Here is an 18,190-nt window from a genome sequence, read left to right as displayed (position 1 = left end):
ACAACTTTTATCTGGGATTCAATACGATTTAAATGTAGACAGCTTTATAGCTCATATTATATACATGTTAAATACAGTAAATCTGATGTGTCTCTCTCTTGTGGCCTTGTTCTGTAATGCATATCTGTTCTTTTAGGAGCACAGATGACCAGGAAGCTCTTTTTGACCAGATTCTGATGGGACAGCTGGATTTCCCTCTTCCATACTGGGACAATGTATCTGACTCTGCAAAGGTTGGTATACCAAAATACAGTTTAAAAGTTCTGAAAAAAAAATAAACCTCATTCTATTCTTTTTTGCTTCCTTTCTCTACAGGCACTTATTACCTGCATGCTACAGCTGGAGGTCGACCAGAGATACACAGCTCTACAGGTGTTAGACCATCCCTGGGTCAATGTAAGACTTTATCTGTCTGTTTTAAAGAGTATGTGCTATTCTCAGACTGTTAGTAGGAAACTGATATGTGGAGGCACTGTTTCTGCTCTTTCTCAGGATGACAGGATGTGTGAGAATCAGCACCAGCTGTCTGTGGCCAGCAAGATTAAGAAACATTTCAACGTGGGCCCCAAACCCAACAACACCACAGCAGGAGTCACTGTGTTAGCGGTAAGAGTCGCATATTTAGCTCTTAGGTTTAAATGTGTATATATATATATATTGGTAACACTTTATTTTAAGGTGTCCTTGTTACACATTTCAAGTGCTTACTATTATAATAAATTAATTATGCATAATTACATGCAAATAATAAAAACAAAACCTAATTGTAACCCTTACCATATAGTAAGGACATGTAGTTAATTAATATTACTCAGTATTTAAATGTGTAATTATACCGTAACAAGGACACCTTAAAATAAAGTGTAACCATATTTTTGACAACATTACCCACATTAGTTAAAGTCAATATTCTCAAATCAAATTCCAAAAGAGTGGTATTATATCTAATACTTTTTCACGATGGCTTGTACGTGGCATCAGAGGATGTGAATGACTGGATTGAGTTTTTTTCTTGTTCAAAGGTTTTGATATGAAAAATTGACATGCAGTTCACATTGTTTTGAGTTTTAATGGCCAAGCTCAAGTGTTTTGGAACAAGCCCTTACGAAGGTCTGCAGCTGGATCTGCTATAATAAAATGTACTTATATATAATTAGAGGTGTTAAAATATTCTGGAGGTTGTGCTCTTATCTCATAGCTCTTCGCTGACTCATCCATCAGCTCTTCTTCTCTCCTGGCAGACTCCATCCTAATGCTATCTCTTCCTCTGATTCTGTGCTCTGCTTGTATAATGACTGTCAGCACTGTTGTCAGGGACTGAATCAAATTAAACCCTCAAGATTCCAATATTTTTATATTTTCATACATGCTTTCTTTATGTAGAGCAACTACATAACAATACACGCACTAGTTTTACATCCGCATGTAGACATAATTGTAACTAAATATTGTCTTTCAAAACATCAAAACACCTTTGTTTTTATATTTTGTTATTTTCTTGTTTAGGTCTTGCTTGTTAGTCAATAACATTCTTGCTTGTTGTGTGTATATATATATATATATATATATATATATATATAGTATACTAACTTTCAAAAGTTTGGGTCAAAAAGATTTTTTTAAATGCTTTTGAAAGAGGTCTCTTATGCTCACCAAGGCTGCATTTATTTGTTCAAAAATACAGTTAAAGCAGTAATATCGTGAAATATTATTACAATTTGATTAACTTTATTCTATTCGAAAATATTTTAGAATGCAATTTATTCCTGTGATGCAAAGCTGACTTTTCAGCATCCATAATTTCAGTCTTCAGTGTCACATGATCTTTCAAAAATCATTCTAATATGCTGATTTGCTTGAGAAACATTACTTATTATTATCATGTTGAAAACAGTTGTGCTGCTTAACATCTTTGTGGAAACCACGTTTTCTGATGTGTTTTTTAAGAAAGTGTCTTACTGACCCCATATAAACATATTTATGTTTTGCTTTATTTGCACATTACTTTGCATGTTTACTGTTTCATTAGCTTCATACATAGACACACTCAGTTTGGGAAATATAAACAACTATACAGTATGGTGAAATGTTATTAGCACTATACTGCTCTTGTTTTGTAGAACTACCTCTAAATATAACGCCATTATTGAAACAGCACCTCGTGGCTCAAAGCTTGAGCTGTTTTACGAGGTGAACGTAAACATCTGATCTGTTGAGTTGCACTCATTTCTCTCTGCTCAGCCGGACGAGGGGTTTACCATCAAGCGTTCAGGGTCTTTGGACTGCTATCCGCACCCAGGCATGTATTGGATAAGGTATGCCCACAGAGCGGCAGTGTTTCCATGGCAGCGTGCTGGCAGTCTCCATAGTCCCATTCCTTTCATACTCTGTGCCTCGTGCTCTACAGTGGGGTGATTCATTGCTTTTTGGTATTAATGATTTTAAGTTCATACTTTTTGCTTTCTGGTGGTGCTTTGCTTCACTTTTCTCTTTCTTTGCTCTGTGTTATTGTTTAGCGCCATTTATCTTTGCCTTCTGAGAAGCTTGGACACTTGAAGTGTACATTTACTACCCAGCATGCATGACACTGCTGGTTATGAGTTACACACTGGCTTGAATGTGTGTTTCTGTGCTGGATATACTGCAGAATGCAGTGAAAGTGTTTGGTGTTCTCATCTATGTGTTGGTGGAAGAGCTTTAGAAACTAAGTGCTGAAATTGCTAGTAAAAAACAGAAATCATTATTAATTAGTTAGGTCTAAACACTTTCATTGTGTGTAAACAAACAAACAAATAAACAAACCAAAAAATAAATAAAACAAAAACAAAAAATGTTCATAAAACCATTAGATTACAAAAACAAATTAACATAATATAATATTTCCAGCATAATATTACATAAATAATAAATAAATAATTAAATAAATAATATTTGAGGATTTGGAGTCTTTTTTTATTTTTAGAAATTAATACTTCTATTCAGCAAGGAGCAAGGATGCATTAAAATGATCAAAAGAGACAGTGAAGACTTAAAATATATATTTGAAATAACTGTCATCAGCAATAAATAAGAAATAATTCTTCAATCAATTCTGAAGGATCATGTGACAAAGAAGACTGGAGAAATGTCAGTTGTGCCTACCAGGAATAAAATGTAATCATGTCTTAAGTCGCTGGGGTATATCTTTAGCAATAGCCCAAAAAACTTTTTATGGGTTTCAATTGTAGATTTTTCTTTTATGTCAAAAATTAATATCATTAAGATATTAAGGAAAGATCATGTTCCATGAAGATATTTTGTATATTGCCTACCATAAATATATCAAAACTTAATTTTTGATTAGTAATATGCATTGCTAAGAACTTAATTGTACAATTATAAAGGTGATTTTCTCTGTATTTAGATTTTTTGCACCCTTAGATTCCAGATATTCAAATAGTTGTATCTCGGCCAAATATTGTCTGATCCTAATAAACCACACATCCATGGAACGCTTATTTATACAGCTTTAAGATTATATATAAATCTCAACTTCGAAAAATTGACACTTGAGACTGGTTTTGTGGTCCAGGGTCACATATTTCGAAATGTAATTTATTCCCGTGATGCAAAACTGAATTCAGATAGAAAACAGTTAGTTTTCAAAATGTTGTTTTCACTACACTTTCGTTTAATCGATTGTAGCTTTGTTGAGCATAATTCTTTTTTTTTCTTTCTGAAATTCATTAAAAAAACATTACTCATCCCAAACTTGTATTCATTTATTTTGTGTATATATCTTTATGTATATATAATTTGACAAACATTTAACATAATACAATTTTTTATAAATTTTATAAATCCGATTTGAAATGCAAGGAGGACACTATGCTTTTTGCACTGCTTCTAAATAGTTCACTATAACCATTTTTTTTGTTGTTTTTTTTTACACCTTAACCACAGTTCATTCTCAATTCAAAAACACAAGTTGATTTAGTTGTTTTGGAAAGTCACTGTTTAATTGTCATCCAGATCTGTTAGCCTACACCCATCCGATCTCTCTGCCTGTTGATTCCCCAGCAGTCATTCACTGTCCCATGTCCCCCATGTTCCCCAGACCACCCCTCTTGATAAGGAGAGGCAGGTTTTCAGACGAAGACGCCACCAGGATGTGAAAGCGGCTGCTCCCCGCAGCACCCAGAGCACCTTCCCCTCCAGCACCACCGCCGAGTTCACCTCAGAGTCAGAAGACATTTCCCCAAGCTCGGCCGAGACGGTCCGCTCTCCCACATCACCGTTTTAAGACCAAACCCCGGTCTTGGCAGGAACCAATGGAAAATTATCTAGAAATAAAGGTAAATTGACTTGTGAATGATAACAGTTTTTGAATACGAATGTTTGTTACGAAGAGCAGATGTGGTTTTGCGAGGGGCGTAAAAATAATATCACACTCTTAGCCGTTTTTAACATCCGAAATGAGAAGCCCTTGCCATTGTTTAAGAGTTTTCTCTACATCATTACATTTGGTGCTATGAGGTTTTGTTTTGTTCTAGTGTTCGATAGAAAGTAATGCAGCCAAACCTCCCACTCTGTTTCAACTGATCACACACATGCCGTCTAATACCTAGAATAATCAGGCGATGTCTTAGCATTTCTTTTACGCATTTTTACCTTTTGTATGAACTTTATATATTTTACAAATTTTAGGTTTGTACATTTATTTCAAACTGATATCCTATATTTACATATTTCAGCACTTTCTTTGAGAAACATGTTTTCTGTCTGTTGGTTAGACATTAGAATGTTCTTTCTAAAAATGTGTGAAATGTCTGAATAGTTGAAGCTCTTTTTCGATGTTTGTGGCTGTAGAAAAGCTTGTTTGAACTTAATGCAATCCATGTGATGGGTGCTGATGAATGCTGCTGCTATGATCTCTGCTCTGTAAGTTCAGTTCTGTCAGTACCACTTGTCATGAAGATACATAGATCGTACAGCTACTTCCCAGAATTTGAACTCCTTCTCAGAATGTTAATTTTACGTTAACAAGAGAACCGAATGTACGGTTATTGTTTTATTTTAAAAAGTAGGCTAGCATAACGGAAAACTTAGATGCACTAAATGTCCACTACTGATTTTAAAGGGTAACTTACACTTGGACTAAAATTGTGCAAATTTGTCTTTTTTGAGTGGAATGTAATATTTAGATAGATTTTTTCCCCCTGCATTCAGCAGTGTAATGTCTAAACAAAAAGTCAATTTGAATTTCAATGTATGTTGTGTTTTTGTCACATGATTGCCAAATATGACAAGACAGAATGACGCTGTTTCCACCATGAATATGGACTAAAGAATAATAATAAAAAAGGTAATTGTGACTTTTCATCTTAAAATTCGGACTTTTTTCTTAAAATAAAAGTCAAAATTGCAAGATATATACTCAGAATTGTGGGGGGAGATAAACGCAGAATTGAGATGTAAATTTTGAAATGTGAAAAAAAAAAAACAAACAAAAAAACAATTGTGAGATAAGCTCGGAATTGCACTTTTTTTCTCTCCGAATCACAAATTTATGTCACAATTCTTGAGTTTATCTAGCAATTCTGAGGAAAAAACTAAAAAGAAAATTTTAATTGTAATAAAAGGGTGCAATTACCTTGTTATTGTTATTATTTTTATTCAGTCATGGAAATGGGCTCCCATAGTAACGATTTATGGGCTCAAAACAAGAAAAACTGTAGACAAATGTTAACTTTTTGCCTTAAGATTCTAAGAGATTGTAGTTCATTATACGTTAAGTACCTTTTTTAAAGCAGTTTATTCATAATTGTTAAAATCCACAGAAATTCCAACATAAGGACCCACTTTATATTAAGTGTCTGTAATACCAGCCTCTATTTATACAGTACATTTTCATTCCTTTATGTGCTGTTTTGTGGAGTTTGCACACTTACTGTAAAAGTCCGAGTGTGTTTGTCTTGCATGTGATCTGAGTGTGAGTGCTTTTAATATTCATTTGCTTTACCATCAAGACATGTTGACCACACAGTTTCAGTGAAGACCAGTCTTGGTTATGTTTGTGCTTCTCAATATTTAACATTGTTATACAGCTTATTGAAGCCTCCAGCATGTAAAGGCTTCAGGTGACACAATGAAGGGGTGAAAAGCACAAAGGCTAAAAGGGTAGTTCTTTAAACTATAGCATGTTTTTACTTTTTAATTAAAAATGTATCTGCTGTGTTTGCTCGTCAAAGTAGACTAGAACCCATATCCATGACCAACCTATTTTTAATAGGATGTAGATCAATTCATTATAATAGGAAATATTCTAGCTCATATGCAAAATTCGGTGCACAAGCATTGATTACACATTGTATATTTGTATAGATGTATATCCGCTTGTCTATTGTCTTTCCATCAAATGTCATTTAGGCTTGACTTTCCAAGTAGCAATGAACAGCAGTGAATTCAGCAACAAGCCAAACCTGTGAATAAATGATTCCTCAAGCAGAATCCTGTGTCAATTTACTGAGAATGATGATGGATATAGGAGATTTTCATTATTGTTATATAATGAATATAACACAAAAAAACCTGCTCATAGTTTACCCGGGGTTAAAACATGAACTGATGTTTCAGACTGTACATTCATAAATGGTTAGGTTATAATTTGCATGTTTTCATTGTATGTCGTTGATTGGACGTCACGAATACAGCACCCGAACTGGAATTATGGAAGGTGGGCTAATGTTTGAACTGAGTGGACTATAAATTTTAGCATAAAAAAAGGTCTGTTCTTCCCTCAATTCACATGTTTCTGTCACCAAACTACGGTTTATACAAGGTGCCATGTTTTCATGACTGTCCAGTAAATTTTAACCACATTGATCTGGAGCAGGGTTTCATTGGGTAAAAAGCTGTGCTAACCCCGATTTAAATGATAAGGATGAAATGTTCCTTTACCCAGGGTTAAAAACAGGGTTTAAAACATCTAGAACCCTAGAACATCTAGAACTAAGTGAATGTAACAGAAGGAATGTAAAATAAAGAACTGAAAGTATTGTTGTTCTCAAATGCACATGTATTTGTGGACCACAAAACCTCATAAAGGTCATTTTTTGAAAGTGAGATGTATACATCGCCTGAAAGACGAATAAATAAAGCTTTCCATTGATGTAGGTTTGTTAGGATAGGACAATATTTGGCTGAGATGCAACTATTTGAAAATCTGGAATCTGATCAAAAATCGGCCTTTAACATCGTCCAAATGAAGTTCTTAGCAATGCATATTAGGCTTCTAATCAAAAACTAGTAATTGTTTTGATATACGGTAGGAAATTTACAAAATATCTTCATGGAACATGATCTTTACCTAATATCCTAATGATTTTGACCCATACAATGTATTGTTGGCCTTTACTACAAATATACCCGCACTAATTATGACATTATATTTATAATTATAGTTTTTTTTGGTCTAGTATCTCTCTCTCTCTTTCTCTCTCGCACACATATCTATCTATCTATCTATCTATCTATATATCTATCAATCGATCGATATGCTCCATTTGTACATAGTAGTGCAAGAGAACAGTAGCTACTCAGCGCAGTACATTTGATATTTTTTTTATTATAAATAAAAAGTAGGCAAATACAGTTCTCTCATCACAATGATTCACTAGGACATACCGAACAGTTTTAACTAAAAAGTAACCAACTTAAACATATCTGCTGAATTAGCAGGCACCTTCACTTGCAATGTCAATGTTTCTGACGGAAATGATTTTCATCAAATAAATCATTTGAAATCTGAGGCATTTTAACATAAACATGACATTAAAGTAAACTTTTTTTTTTTTTAGTTTTAAAAATAACAATTGCTCAGTATTATCAAATCTAAATCTATTCTTGTAAATAAAATGTATGTTAAGTATGGCACCATATTTATTGAACGTGAATTGGCAAAAAATAAATAAATAAAATAAAAATGCTTCTTACAGCAGAATATTTCACATATTTGCACTAAAGCAATTAAAAATAGTTTAGCCTTTTTGATTCATAAGCTCTGAGTTATAGATCTGATTTACATTATGTAAGAGAATCAAAGATGCACATACATCATACATAATGTATTGCTTACAGCAGTGATTTAACAATGTTATTTTCGGATTTCAAGTGCAATTCTGAAAGATGCCAATACAACAATTTAAGACAATAAAGGAATATAACAAATAATATTTAATGCACACCCTTCATACTAATATTCTGACATCATGTGAAAACCCCAAAAGCTTGGTGTAAGCAAATATGAAAATATTCCAAATAAAAACCAGTTAAAGGTGCAAATACCAGTCTAAAAACCTCACCATTTTCTGTTCACATCGCTAAAACCATCTATATCTTTAAATGATAGAACTGCACAACAATTACAATGATATTTGCCCAGATGCAGCATCAGCTTCGACCCTCATTTAGAGCTTGACAAGAAAGATGTTTTTAATGATGCATACATCAAGAAGTCCAGATACATCTGAAATAAAATACATCCACACAAGACAAACGAACATTACAGGACATCACATTAAACAAAAAGCTTCTTTTTTTTTCTTTGCAGTCATAAAAAGCAATTGATGATGTCAAATGCATAAACACAGGACAAACAGAATTGAACTACAGAATAGTTCAGAAAGCAGCCTCACAGACAAGTTTAAAAGAAACTGAACAGCATTTACATACATGAGCTCAGCATCAGAGGGAGGACTTTTACTTATTTATTGTTCAGGTAGCTTTTCTTTCCCAAGGGCCTGTAGAAAAAAAAAGAAAAACACCTAGAGAAAGTGAAATATGCTGCAAGCCATAAATAAACCTCGTAAAAATATTGTTATTGGTTCTCTATGCAAAGTGTTACTGGGTACAGTTAAAACGACGGGACTACGAGTAAAAAGGCTATTTTTGACAAGACTATTGTTGGCTCAGATGACAATTAGATAAAATAATTTGTGATGAAAAACTGGCCTCCATCTGTGCTCTCTCCACTGTCATCTGTCAGTTGCTCCTGTGCATTTCTGAGATACACATACATTTGCTCAAGCAGCTGGATCTCAGTGTAGGTTTCTGCACTTCTCCAACTAGCATTGTGTGATTTCTTGATCCAGATTCCATATCTTGAGTTGCTACATCACCTCTCGTAATGGCACATTACTGCTGGAGGCAGCAGCTGGCCGTCATTGGCTGATCGCTCTCAGTACCTGTTCTGATGCTCAAAGTGCCAGCGGTTAAAATCAATGTTGAAAGCCACGATGCTGCCAGATGCCATGCCTGTGATAAGAGTCCTGCAAACATGGAAAACGGAGTCTGGTTTAAACCAGTTGAGGATATGTTTGTACAGTTTGTCTCTGCGTGGTGAAAGTGTAAACTTGAGTTTGACCTCTGATCATGTGACAGGTCCATGGCTCGGATGCCAGCGTCACAGCCGGGGTAGACGTACAGCTGTTTGAAGTCACAGGCCTGCCAGACCTCCACCACCCCGCTATCTCCTCCAGTCACTAGATTCTGCCCATCACTGCTCAGGAGGATGGCCTGACAAAAGAGTAGGAAATACAGCTCAGGAAAGTCAGAGTACTGTTTTCTTAACTTTAGCAACTTACTCTACCATTCAAAAGTTTGGGTGCACTTTTTTTTTTTGAATGAAAGAAAGAAAGAATGCAAGTAATACATTTATTCATCAAGGACACGTTAAACCAAATAATAATTCCATTAAAAAGACATGCATAATGTTAGAAAATTTGTATTTCAAATAATTGCTGCTCTTTTGAACTTTCTATTCAGCAAACATACTGAAAAAGTATCGTAACTTCCACAAAATTATTAAGCCGCACATTTGTTTTCAACATTGATAAGAAGAAGAAATAACATTTCACAATACTAGTGTTTTCCTTGTTTTTTAGAACAAATTAATGCAGACTTGGCAAACATAAGAGACTTTAATAAATAAATACAATTACAAAATCTTACCAACCCTGATGCTTAAAAAAAGCAAAATATAACAATAATTAACATAAAAATAATACTAATGAAATATAACTATTGTTATTACTTATTAAATGTATTAATACAATTATGTTACATTATATTACAAAATATTATTTTTTACAAAACTTCTATATGCTTTCAAATTATTATATTATTTTATTATTATAAAATAATATATAAGCACATACATGTATGTATAAAATCATATATATAAAATCATAATAATAAATTAAATATTTAAATGATAAATACAATGAAATATTACAATTGTTATTATTTAATGTGTTAAATATAATTTTACATTATATTACAAAATATTATTTTTATTATTATAAAATGTATATGCTTCCAAACTATTAAAATACTATGCTATTATTATTCTAAACTAATATATAAATGCACAAATATAAATCTAATATTTAAAATAATAAAAATTAAATAGAGATTATTATTAATATATTAAATAATAATAATAATAATAATGCATCTACATCAAACTACAAGACTACAAATTTATTTTACCCCCACGAAAAACTGGAATTTAAATAACTGTGTACAATTTTATAATATTGAAAAGTGAAAAATTGAGTACAATTTACTTTAAGAATTCATCTTTTTTTACTCAACAAACTATGGGGCTGCAACAGAAATTAGAAAACTGGGGCATTGCTATAGAAATCCAATCTAACAGACAGGAAGTGTGTGGCCAAGCACAGAGCTGAGAACATACACGCGTGGAGTCGTTGATCTCCATCTGGGCCAGCAGCTTGCCGTTGATGCTGAAGTTGCAGAACTGACCCCTGTCGTAGTAGATGATACAGTGACCCTCACTGGACACTGAGATCAGACGGGGAAGCACACAGCTGTCGGGGCCCTCCAGGGCCCTCAGAAGATCCCCAGTGATGGTGTGGACCAGACATGGCCCCTCTGACAAACAGACGTGTCTGATAAGAGACACTCTAGAGGAAAAACACACTGCCTCTTCACTTCATATCCCACAATGCTCCTCTCTCACTCACCTTTTGCTCCACTGATTACAATTCCCAGCTCAGCACACACTGACACACACACCACCTCATAGTCATGACCGGTCAGAACTGCACGGGGAGCTGGGTAATCACCTGCAAATGAGCACAGGAAACACACACACACACACACACACACACACACATATCACCCAGTAAACATCAGCACAACAACATAAGACAGACAGCAGAAAATATACATATAAAAATGAATATAGGATTCCAATATAGGAGGTGTTCTAACTAGACCTTTAGGATTTTGCCTCAAGGCTTTCAAAATCTGAAATTAACAATAAGAATAAGAATATTATTTGACAATTTATTTTTTACCAAAAAACAATCATAAAAATAAAATAAATTAATAACAAAAATAGAAGCATTCTCATTAGCCTAAGACTTTTAGGATTTTTAAATACAAAATAATAATAATAGATGACAAAATAAAATAGTTAAAATAAAATACAGAAGCATAGACTTGTGACGATGTTTATTTTTAGGATTTTGAATATTAAAAGAAATAAAAATGTGTTAAAAACAAAAATAGAAAAAAAATATTATATAAAAAACATGAATAGAACTAATACAGAATCATTTTCATTAATCATGTTTTTAGGATTTTTAAATACAAAATAATAATAATAAGATAAATGGGAAAAATATAAGCATTTTCACTAGTTGTCTCTTACTTTTGGATCCATTTAGATACAATTAATAATTTATTAAACAGCTATAAACGCCTTTTTTTTTTCTTTAGCTGAATCTTGCGATGCATATAAACCAAAACCAATCGACCTGTTTCTGCCCGGAAGGTAATCCAGTAAGAATACTAGACAGACAATATAACCGATTTGATGAAACCACAATAAAGCAGGCCAGGAGAACATCTGCTTCAGGAGGCGTCCCCTCCGAATGATCACATGATGGATGAGAGGGAGGGAAAAGGTGATATGAGGTCATTTAAAGACAACTGTGGCACCTCAGCACCAGCTGGACGGTTCACTGAACTGCCATGAAAGGACTCATTTTGGAAAAAGTAGAAAACGTCTGTAAAATCTGCGTCTAAACAAACACAGCAATCGAGATGTGATATGAACAGTGGGAAATACATCCACATCCCTTTCACATCTACATTTTGCATATTATAAGGTCCACTGCTGCAATTTCCAAAGCAGTTCATTTGAGAAATAACAGGTAGAGTCATTAAACTGCTCGGCCTCCTGGGTCTGTAGCATCACGCTTGAAGACTCTTATATATTTGTACGCAATTCATGCGTACGGAAAACGGGGCCTGTGGTGTAATTACCTTGATTTGTGCAGTGAGGAAGCAAAACAGTAATTATTAGCCGGGGGATCAACATTATGTTTCCAGATGGATTAAGCATTGCTTTCGGAGAAGGCGTTTGTGTGTGTGTTTGTGTGTGTGTTTTTCAATGGTTTAAAGGATTATTTCATCCAAACTTGAAAATTGTGTCATCATTTACTTGTGCTTATGTTCTAAAGACATTTGAATGAATCTAAATAACATGCTGCTCACACTTCTCTCTGCTGTTATTAATAACAAAGAACCATACAAAGTAGTAAATAATACCATAAAGCTATAAGATAATATTAAAGTAGTCACATGTCAGATTGTAAGTCTGTAAGTAAAATATTTTAATATCATTCATTGAGTGATAAATTTACAATGCTGTTCAAAAGTTTGGGGTTGGTCGATTTATTATTTTTTCATGATTCTTTGCAGAATATAAAATGAACAGCGTTTACTTAAAACAGAAATATTTTGTTTTGTTTCTGACTCTAAATTAAACTGATTTTTTGGAACCATAAAGTTGTTGATAAAATCCTGACTTTACATATATACAGGCAGAGGGATTTCTAAAACAAAGCTAATAATATAGTACAGAGAGAAGGTTCATCCCATTAATTGAGATCTTTTTAATTTTTAATTAACACTAAGTTCATTAACATCCACATAATTAAGACACATGCCATTACTTAGCATGCAGAGCACTATTACATGTAGCCAGGAATCAATAGAATGACCGCTAAAAATCCAGATGTTTTTTTAAAAGTTGGCGAGCAATCAAAGGTTAGTCAGGCCTTGATCAATATGAATTCTCCACAGGGGCCCGTCTGACAGCGCTAAGCCCAGCTGTCAGTGATCTGGGTGGGGATGTGTGTCAGCACAGGATCCCTTGGGAGATCTCAGATCACCTTCATCACAAAAGATTTCATCATTCTGCACCCGGGCCCTTCTAAGCCCTCGCGCTGAACCCCAGCGGTACAGCGACACAATTAAGAGGTGTAAATTGGAGAACGGCTGCTGGGGTCGTGAAGCACCGGGCCCTTGATTGAGCCGGACGGGATTTTAATCATTGCACATTTAAGACACACTCCGGCTTTCACAGGCAACTGTGAAATCAATTTCTACACCATGTCGGAGTGCCTCAAGGGCCGGTACTGGGATATCTGCTGAATATTCATGGATGTTCCTGTCCTGACACAGTGCGGGGAAGCTTGATGAAGCACTGCTGAACTTATCATTAACACAAAAACACATGCTGATAAGGGTTTGTTTTTCTTTACCGCTACACTGATATCGTTTTTAACAACCTCAAAGAATTATGGGTAAATCTGGAATATATAATGAGGGAAAATAAAATACTTCTACATTAAATGAGCGCATTCATCTTCAGTGTGCATGTGTGTGTAACTGTGAAAATGTTCCCTCAAGTCAAAGTCTTTCCTGCAAAAACGGTTATTTACTGCATACCTATAAAAACATAAGATAAAAGAAAAAAGGCTAGAAAATTAAATGTATATGAAATATATAATATATAAAATAATGAAATAACCATGAAATAGCATCAACCAGCATTTAATTTGTTAATAATTTGTAAATTTAATTTAGTTAAGTTAGTACAACACACACACACACATGCATATTCTGTGTATATATATATATATATATATATATATATATATATATATATATATATATATATATATATATATTATTTAACATTTTGTAAAAACATTTAACATTATTGTGTTAATAATGACTTGATTGATAGTGAACTACAATTAATTTGTAACCTAACATTAACCTTATTTAAGAATGCTGCAAAAAACTGTTGCCATTATTAGCTTGTCAATAATTATTATCACATTATTTTTGGGAGCACTGAGTCTTAGTGTGTCTTATTGTGCTCCCCAAAACAATTCAGAAATACACCACTAGAGGGCACTGTTCATTTCTTAGTGGAAAGACACAACATCATCCATTTGATGCCAATTTTGGACATACTACTACTACAAATTATTATAACTATTATAAATAAAGTATTATTAATAATTAATAATAAATTATAATAATATAAAACAAAGACTCAAAATAGACTCAAAAAGTAATTAAATGCCAATTAAATCATTACATTATTATATTGCATGAGAATGACACCAGATTGGTACTAGATTGGTGTACTATGAGTTTGATAAAGTTAACAATGTTAGGTTTATTCCTCATTATATATAAATAGTTCTTTGTTCGTAATTCCCTCCAGTTTCAAGCTTACAGACCATTAGTCTCCTTTGTGAGGGCACACAGTACGCAGTTGTGTGTGAATATCATGGGAGTTTTGTTTCCTGTGCTTTGAAAACAGAAGCGGAGCTGTACCTCGCTAATTGGAAGCAGTCGAGCTGAAACCCTTAATGAACTGTCTGAGCATCACTGAAGTTAATTAGAGAACACGCTCACCTAAACCACAGCTCATGACATGTAGAAACAAGGACAATACATCTAATACACATCAGCGGTGCAAATGCACAGATATCTTTGCAAAACACACACAAAAGCAAGCACAGACGTGCAGACTGCTTTTCTTATTAACGTGTTTGCAGCTCATGTTACAAAAACAGCTTTCTGGATTCTGTAGCAAGGGATCCTGGAACAATTAGGAGCTGTAATGCCTTCATTTGTTATGCAATTATAGCTTTTGTTAGTACAGTGATTAATGTAAAAATGAAAAAATAATATTATGTTGCCTAGTGTGTGAGCTTTTATAATCTCCTCCATTATTAATGTAACATCTAATATTAATGTCCGTTCTTGCATGATTGTATAATGTAGTATGCTTTATACTGAGGTAATTGTGCTCAAAGGAATAGTTCATCCAATAATAATAATGACTCATATTTTAGCCAGAAGCAGCAATTTGAAGTTAAAAACATACTAATGATGGATTTGTTTACTACAAACAAGCAGCTTCTTGCTTCACAAGATATTGTTGTTGTGTTGTGGATTATTGTGATGTTTTTATCAGCTGTTTGGGACGGCACCCATTCACTGCAAAGGATTCAGTGGTGAGCAAGTGATATAATGTTAAATTTCTACAAATCTGTTCTGATGGAGAAACAAACTCATCTACATCTTGGCTTAGCCAATGAGCAAATTTTCATTTTTGGGTGAACTATTCCGTCAGGTTTAGTTGCTACTCACTGTTGTTAGGGTTGTCTCCTATGATATGGTGCCGCCCACTCCAGTACCAGAGCAGCAGAGTGGCATCTCTGGATCCCGACACAATGTAGCAGTCACCCCCGATGTAAGACTCTGAGCGTGCCAGACATGTGACCACGTCCCAGTGACCGAACACTATCTGAGTCAGCTTGCCTGCAAACAAACATACAGCATTTACCTTTTGTCCCTCATATTTCAAAGCAAAAATATGTTGGTTAGACCAATAAACATTAATACAGTATCTTGGCCACTCATTTCAATGTAATCAAAGTGTTTGAATGATTAATACATGATCTGATCCTGATCTGACCTATGGCTTCAGACGTATAACATACAGTACAAGATGGACTACCTTCAGGATACTTTGATTTAAGGTGAGTAAACGATGACAAAATGTAATACTGTGATTGAATAATTCCCTTAATGTCCAGTGAGTGAGTCTTACCTGTGTCTGAAGAGTAAACACGGAAACTCTTGTCCCAGAAACCGCACACCAGGATGTAGCGGTTATCAGCCGTCACCACAAAACACTGAGTGTTGATCTGAATGCTCTGGTCAACCAGGTCAGTGATTTGTCGTTTGTTTGTGCCTGAGTTGTTAGCTGGAAGAGACATGGTCACAGAGTTCCTTTAAACATGATGCTCGGAATTAAGGTTCATCAGACCAGAGAATCTTGTCTGGTCTTCTTAAGCATGTGACACTGCCAACATCTGCTATTAAGCCGACAAATGGATAGTCTCACCACAAACTCATTCTATAGGATAAATCAAAGATGCTTTGTCGATTAAGATGGGATATTCTTCAAAACTGAGCAATAGAGGGACACAGTGTTACACTTTTCATGGAAACGAATCTACTGTACAAACAGATTACTTAAATTAGTTATGAATGGGATAGAAGAAAGTATTTTAACAGCAAAAAATGTCAAACCCACCAATCAGTGAGTCCATCTCGATGGGGAGGTGATGGGCCTGCTCTAGTGAATATCCCGGAGCTCCTCGAAGACCTACATACACACCGACAATAAAAGAAGTCAAAAACACACCGTTCAATACCTGGAAAACCCCTTCCTCTGTATTTTGTCTTACTGTACTTTTGTCCCGTTTTTCAGTGAATATATCTAGGTAAATGTTCTCAAATCAAGATAAATTTACTTGTTTTTTTTTCTTAAAAATAAATAATAGAAATAATAAAAATTAAGTAATGCTTAAAAACTCTATGCTAAAAAAAATGGGGTAAAACAAATACATTGAATGACTTTTTTTGTTTGTTTGTTTTAAATATAAAGCTGCTTATTTTGATATATAAAAAAATCTGAAAACAAGACTTGTTATCTTATGGCATAGAATAGAAATAGAATAGAGAGAGTGTTAGACGGTTAAGTTATTATGATTATTTTTATTAATAAATTGAAAGAAAACAAGCAGACAGAATACAAAGAGAAAGAAAGTAAAAAAAAAGAAAAGAAAAGAAAACAGGAAGATAGAATTAAAATAGAATAGACAGTGCTAGTGTTAAAGGGTCAAGGTTTTTTTTTTTTTTTTTTTACTATTTTTAAATATTTCTACTGGAAAACTAAACAAACATCCTGAGAAATAAAATCAGTTTTGCTGACACCCCCACAAATTTCTTTCCACAAACACCTGCCCGGCCGCCACAGTCAAGTCCACTTCCTGACCCCATCCCATATGACATGAGGGCTTTATGGAGACCCACCAGTCAGATCTCCATGGTGCTTATTGATTTCTCTCCCTCTCCAGTGTCAGGCAGGCCTGAGGTATAGCACCCTTGAGGCAGGCCTACAGGCACAAACCGCCATTTTGCGCTCAGTGTGGCGGCCTTATCGTGTTCATTATTTGGTGGAACCAACACCAACTCACAGCTGGAGAGGGCTGGTCCTGCAGCTGCAGCCATTAGTAGTGTGAGAGAGCGAGGTTGCCACGTTTGGTCCTGACATCACTATGTGTTGCTGTGACAGCTGGGAAGGTGTAATGTGAAAGGAGAGTCTGTGATAGGCTAATTAAGCCCGTCGCCACAGCGCCCGACCTCTGACCCGCAGGTGAGGGGGACTCCGGGGGAACGGCTAGTTGGGTAATGTTGTTCACACATGGCCAAGTGGTAACATGTGGAATGTAGCTGTTTTTTGTTGGCTTGCAGGTGAAATCAAGCTATTAGCTGGCTAGCTAGTACACACAGAGATTCCCACTCACCCACGGTGTTATGCCAGCGGTTGACTGCGAAGAGCCGGCTGCAGGTGATGGTGACGACGGCGGGGAGGGTCAGGTGCGGCAGCGTGTTGGCGGCCACGTGAGTGACGGGAGAATTGGAGGGAAACTTTAGCACCATGATGACGTCCTGCTGCATCTGATCCTTAAACATGAGCGGACTCTGCGGAAGGAAACACTGTTGAACAGAGAAAGCAAAGGAAGAGAAGGATGGAAAAGAGAGGGGAGGGAGAAATAGACGAGGAGAGGTTGTTAGCAAAGAGGAAAGAGTTTAAAAAAACTGTTGGAAAACAGAGGATAGACTGTAGGTGGTAGTTTAGGAGGAGAGTCAGGGAGAAGTTTAAGGAATACTTAAAAACAAGAGATGTATATATATATATATATATATATATATATATATATATATATATATATAT

At 34.9% G+C, this 18,190-nt stretch overlaps 2 protein-coding genes across 16 annotated transcripts in view; one reads left to right on the top strand and one right to left on the bottom strand.

Moving 5' to 3' along the window:
• LOC132107839 (serine/threonine-protein kinase DCLK1-like) overlaps positions 1-4,521 on the top strand; it is a 34,298-nt gene extending 29,777 nt beyond the window's left edge. For 2 of the 3 annotated variants that reach the window (XM_059514127.1, XM_059514129.1), the window contains 4 exons: positions 137-233; positions 316-396; positions 493-606; positions 4,097-4,521. In XM_059514127.1, coding sequence (XP_059370110.1) covers positions 137-233; positions 316-396; positions 493-606; positions 4,097-4,282 — 478 coding nt within the window. In that variant the 3' untranslated portion in view covers positions 4,283-4,521. Of the gene's footprint in view, positions 1-136; positions 234-315; positions 397-492; positions 607-2,241; positions 2,469-4,096 lie in introns of those variants that run through there. The other variant, XM_059514128.1, reaches the window with a different exon arrangement.
• Positions 4,522-7,586: 3,065 nt separating this feature from the next.
• The window catches only part of LOC132107837 (neurobeachin-like), a 275,916-nt gene continuing 265,312 nt past the window's right edge, over positions 7,587-18,190 (bottom strand). For 9 of the 13 annotated variants that reach the window (XM_059514113.1, XM_059514114.1, XM_059514116.1 and 6 more), the window contains 8 exons: positions 17,760-17,952; positions 16,484-16,555; positions 15,995-16,150; positions 15,532-15,702; positions 11,028-11,129; positions 10,739-10,935; positions 9,404-9,555; positions 7,587-9,308 (listed from right to left, as the gene is read on the bottom strand). In XM_059514113.1, coding sequence (XP_059370096.1) covers positions 9,218-9,308; positions 9,404-9,555; positions 10,739-10,935; positions 11,028-11,129; positions 15,532-15,702; positions 15,995-16,150; positions 16,484-16,555; positions 17,760-17,952 — 1,134 coding nt within the window. In that variant the 3' untranslated portion in view covers positions 7,587-9,217. The remainder of the gene's footprint in view (positions 9,309-9,403; positions 9,556-10,738; positions 10,936-11,027; positions 11,130-15,531; positions 15,703-15,994; positions 16,151-16,483; positions 16,556-17,759; positions 17,953-18,190) is intronic. The other 4 variants (XM_059514115.1, XM_059514117.1, XM_059514119.1 and 1 more) reach the window with 1 other exon arrangement.

The sequence above is a fragment of the Carassius carassius genome, chromosome 28, assembly GCF_963082965.1.
Source record: "Carassius carassius chromosome 28, fCarCar2.1, whole genome shotgun sequence".
Taxonomy (NCBI): domain Eukaryota; kingdom Metazoa; phylum Chordata; class Actinopteri; order Cypriniformes; family Cyprinidae; genus Carassius; species Carassius carassius.
Note: the sequence above shows the minus strand (reverse complement) of the source record. Positions and strands in the feature narration are given on the sequence as shown.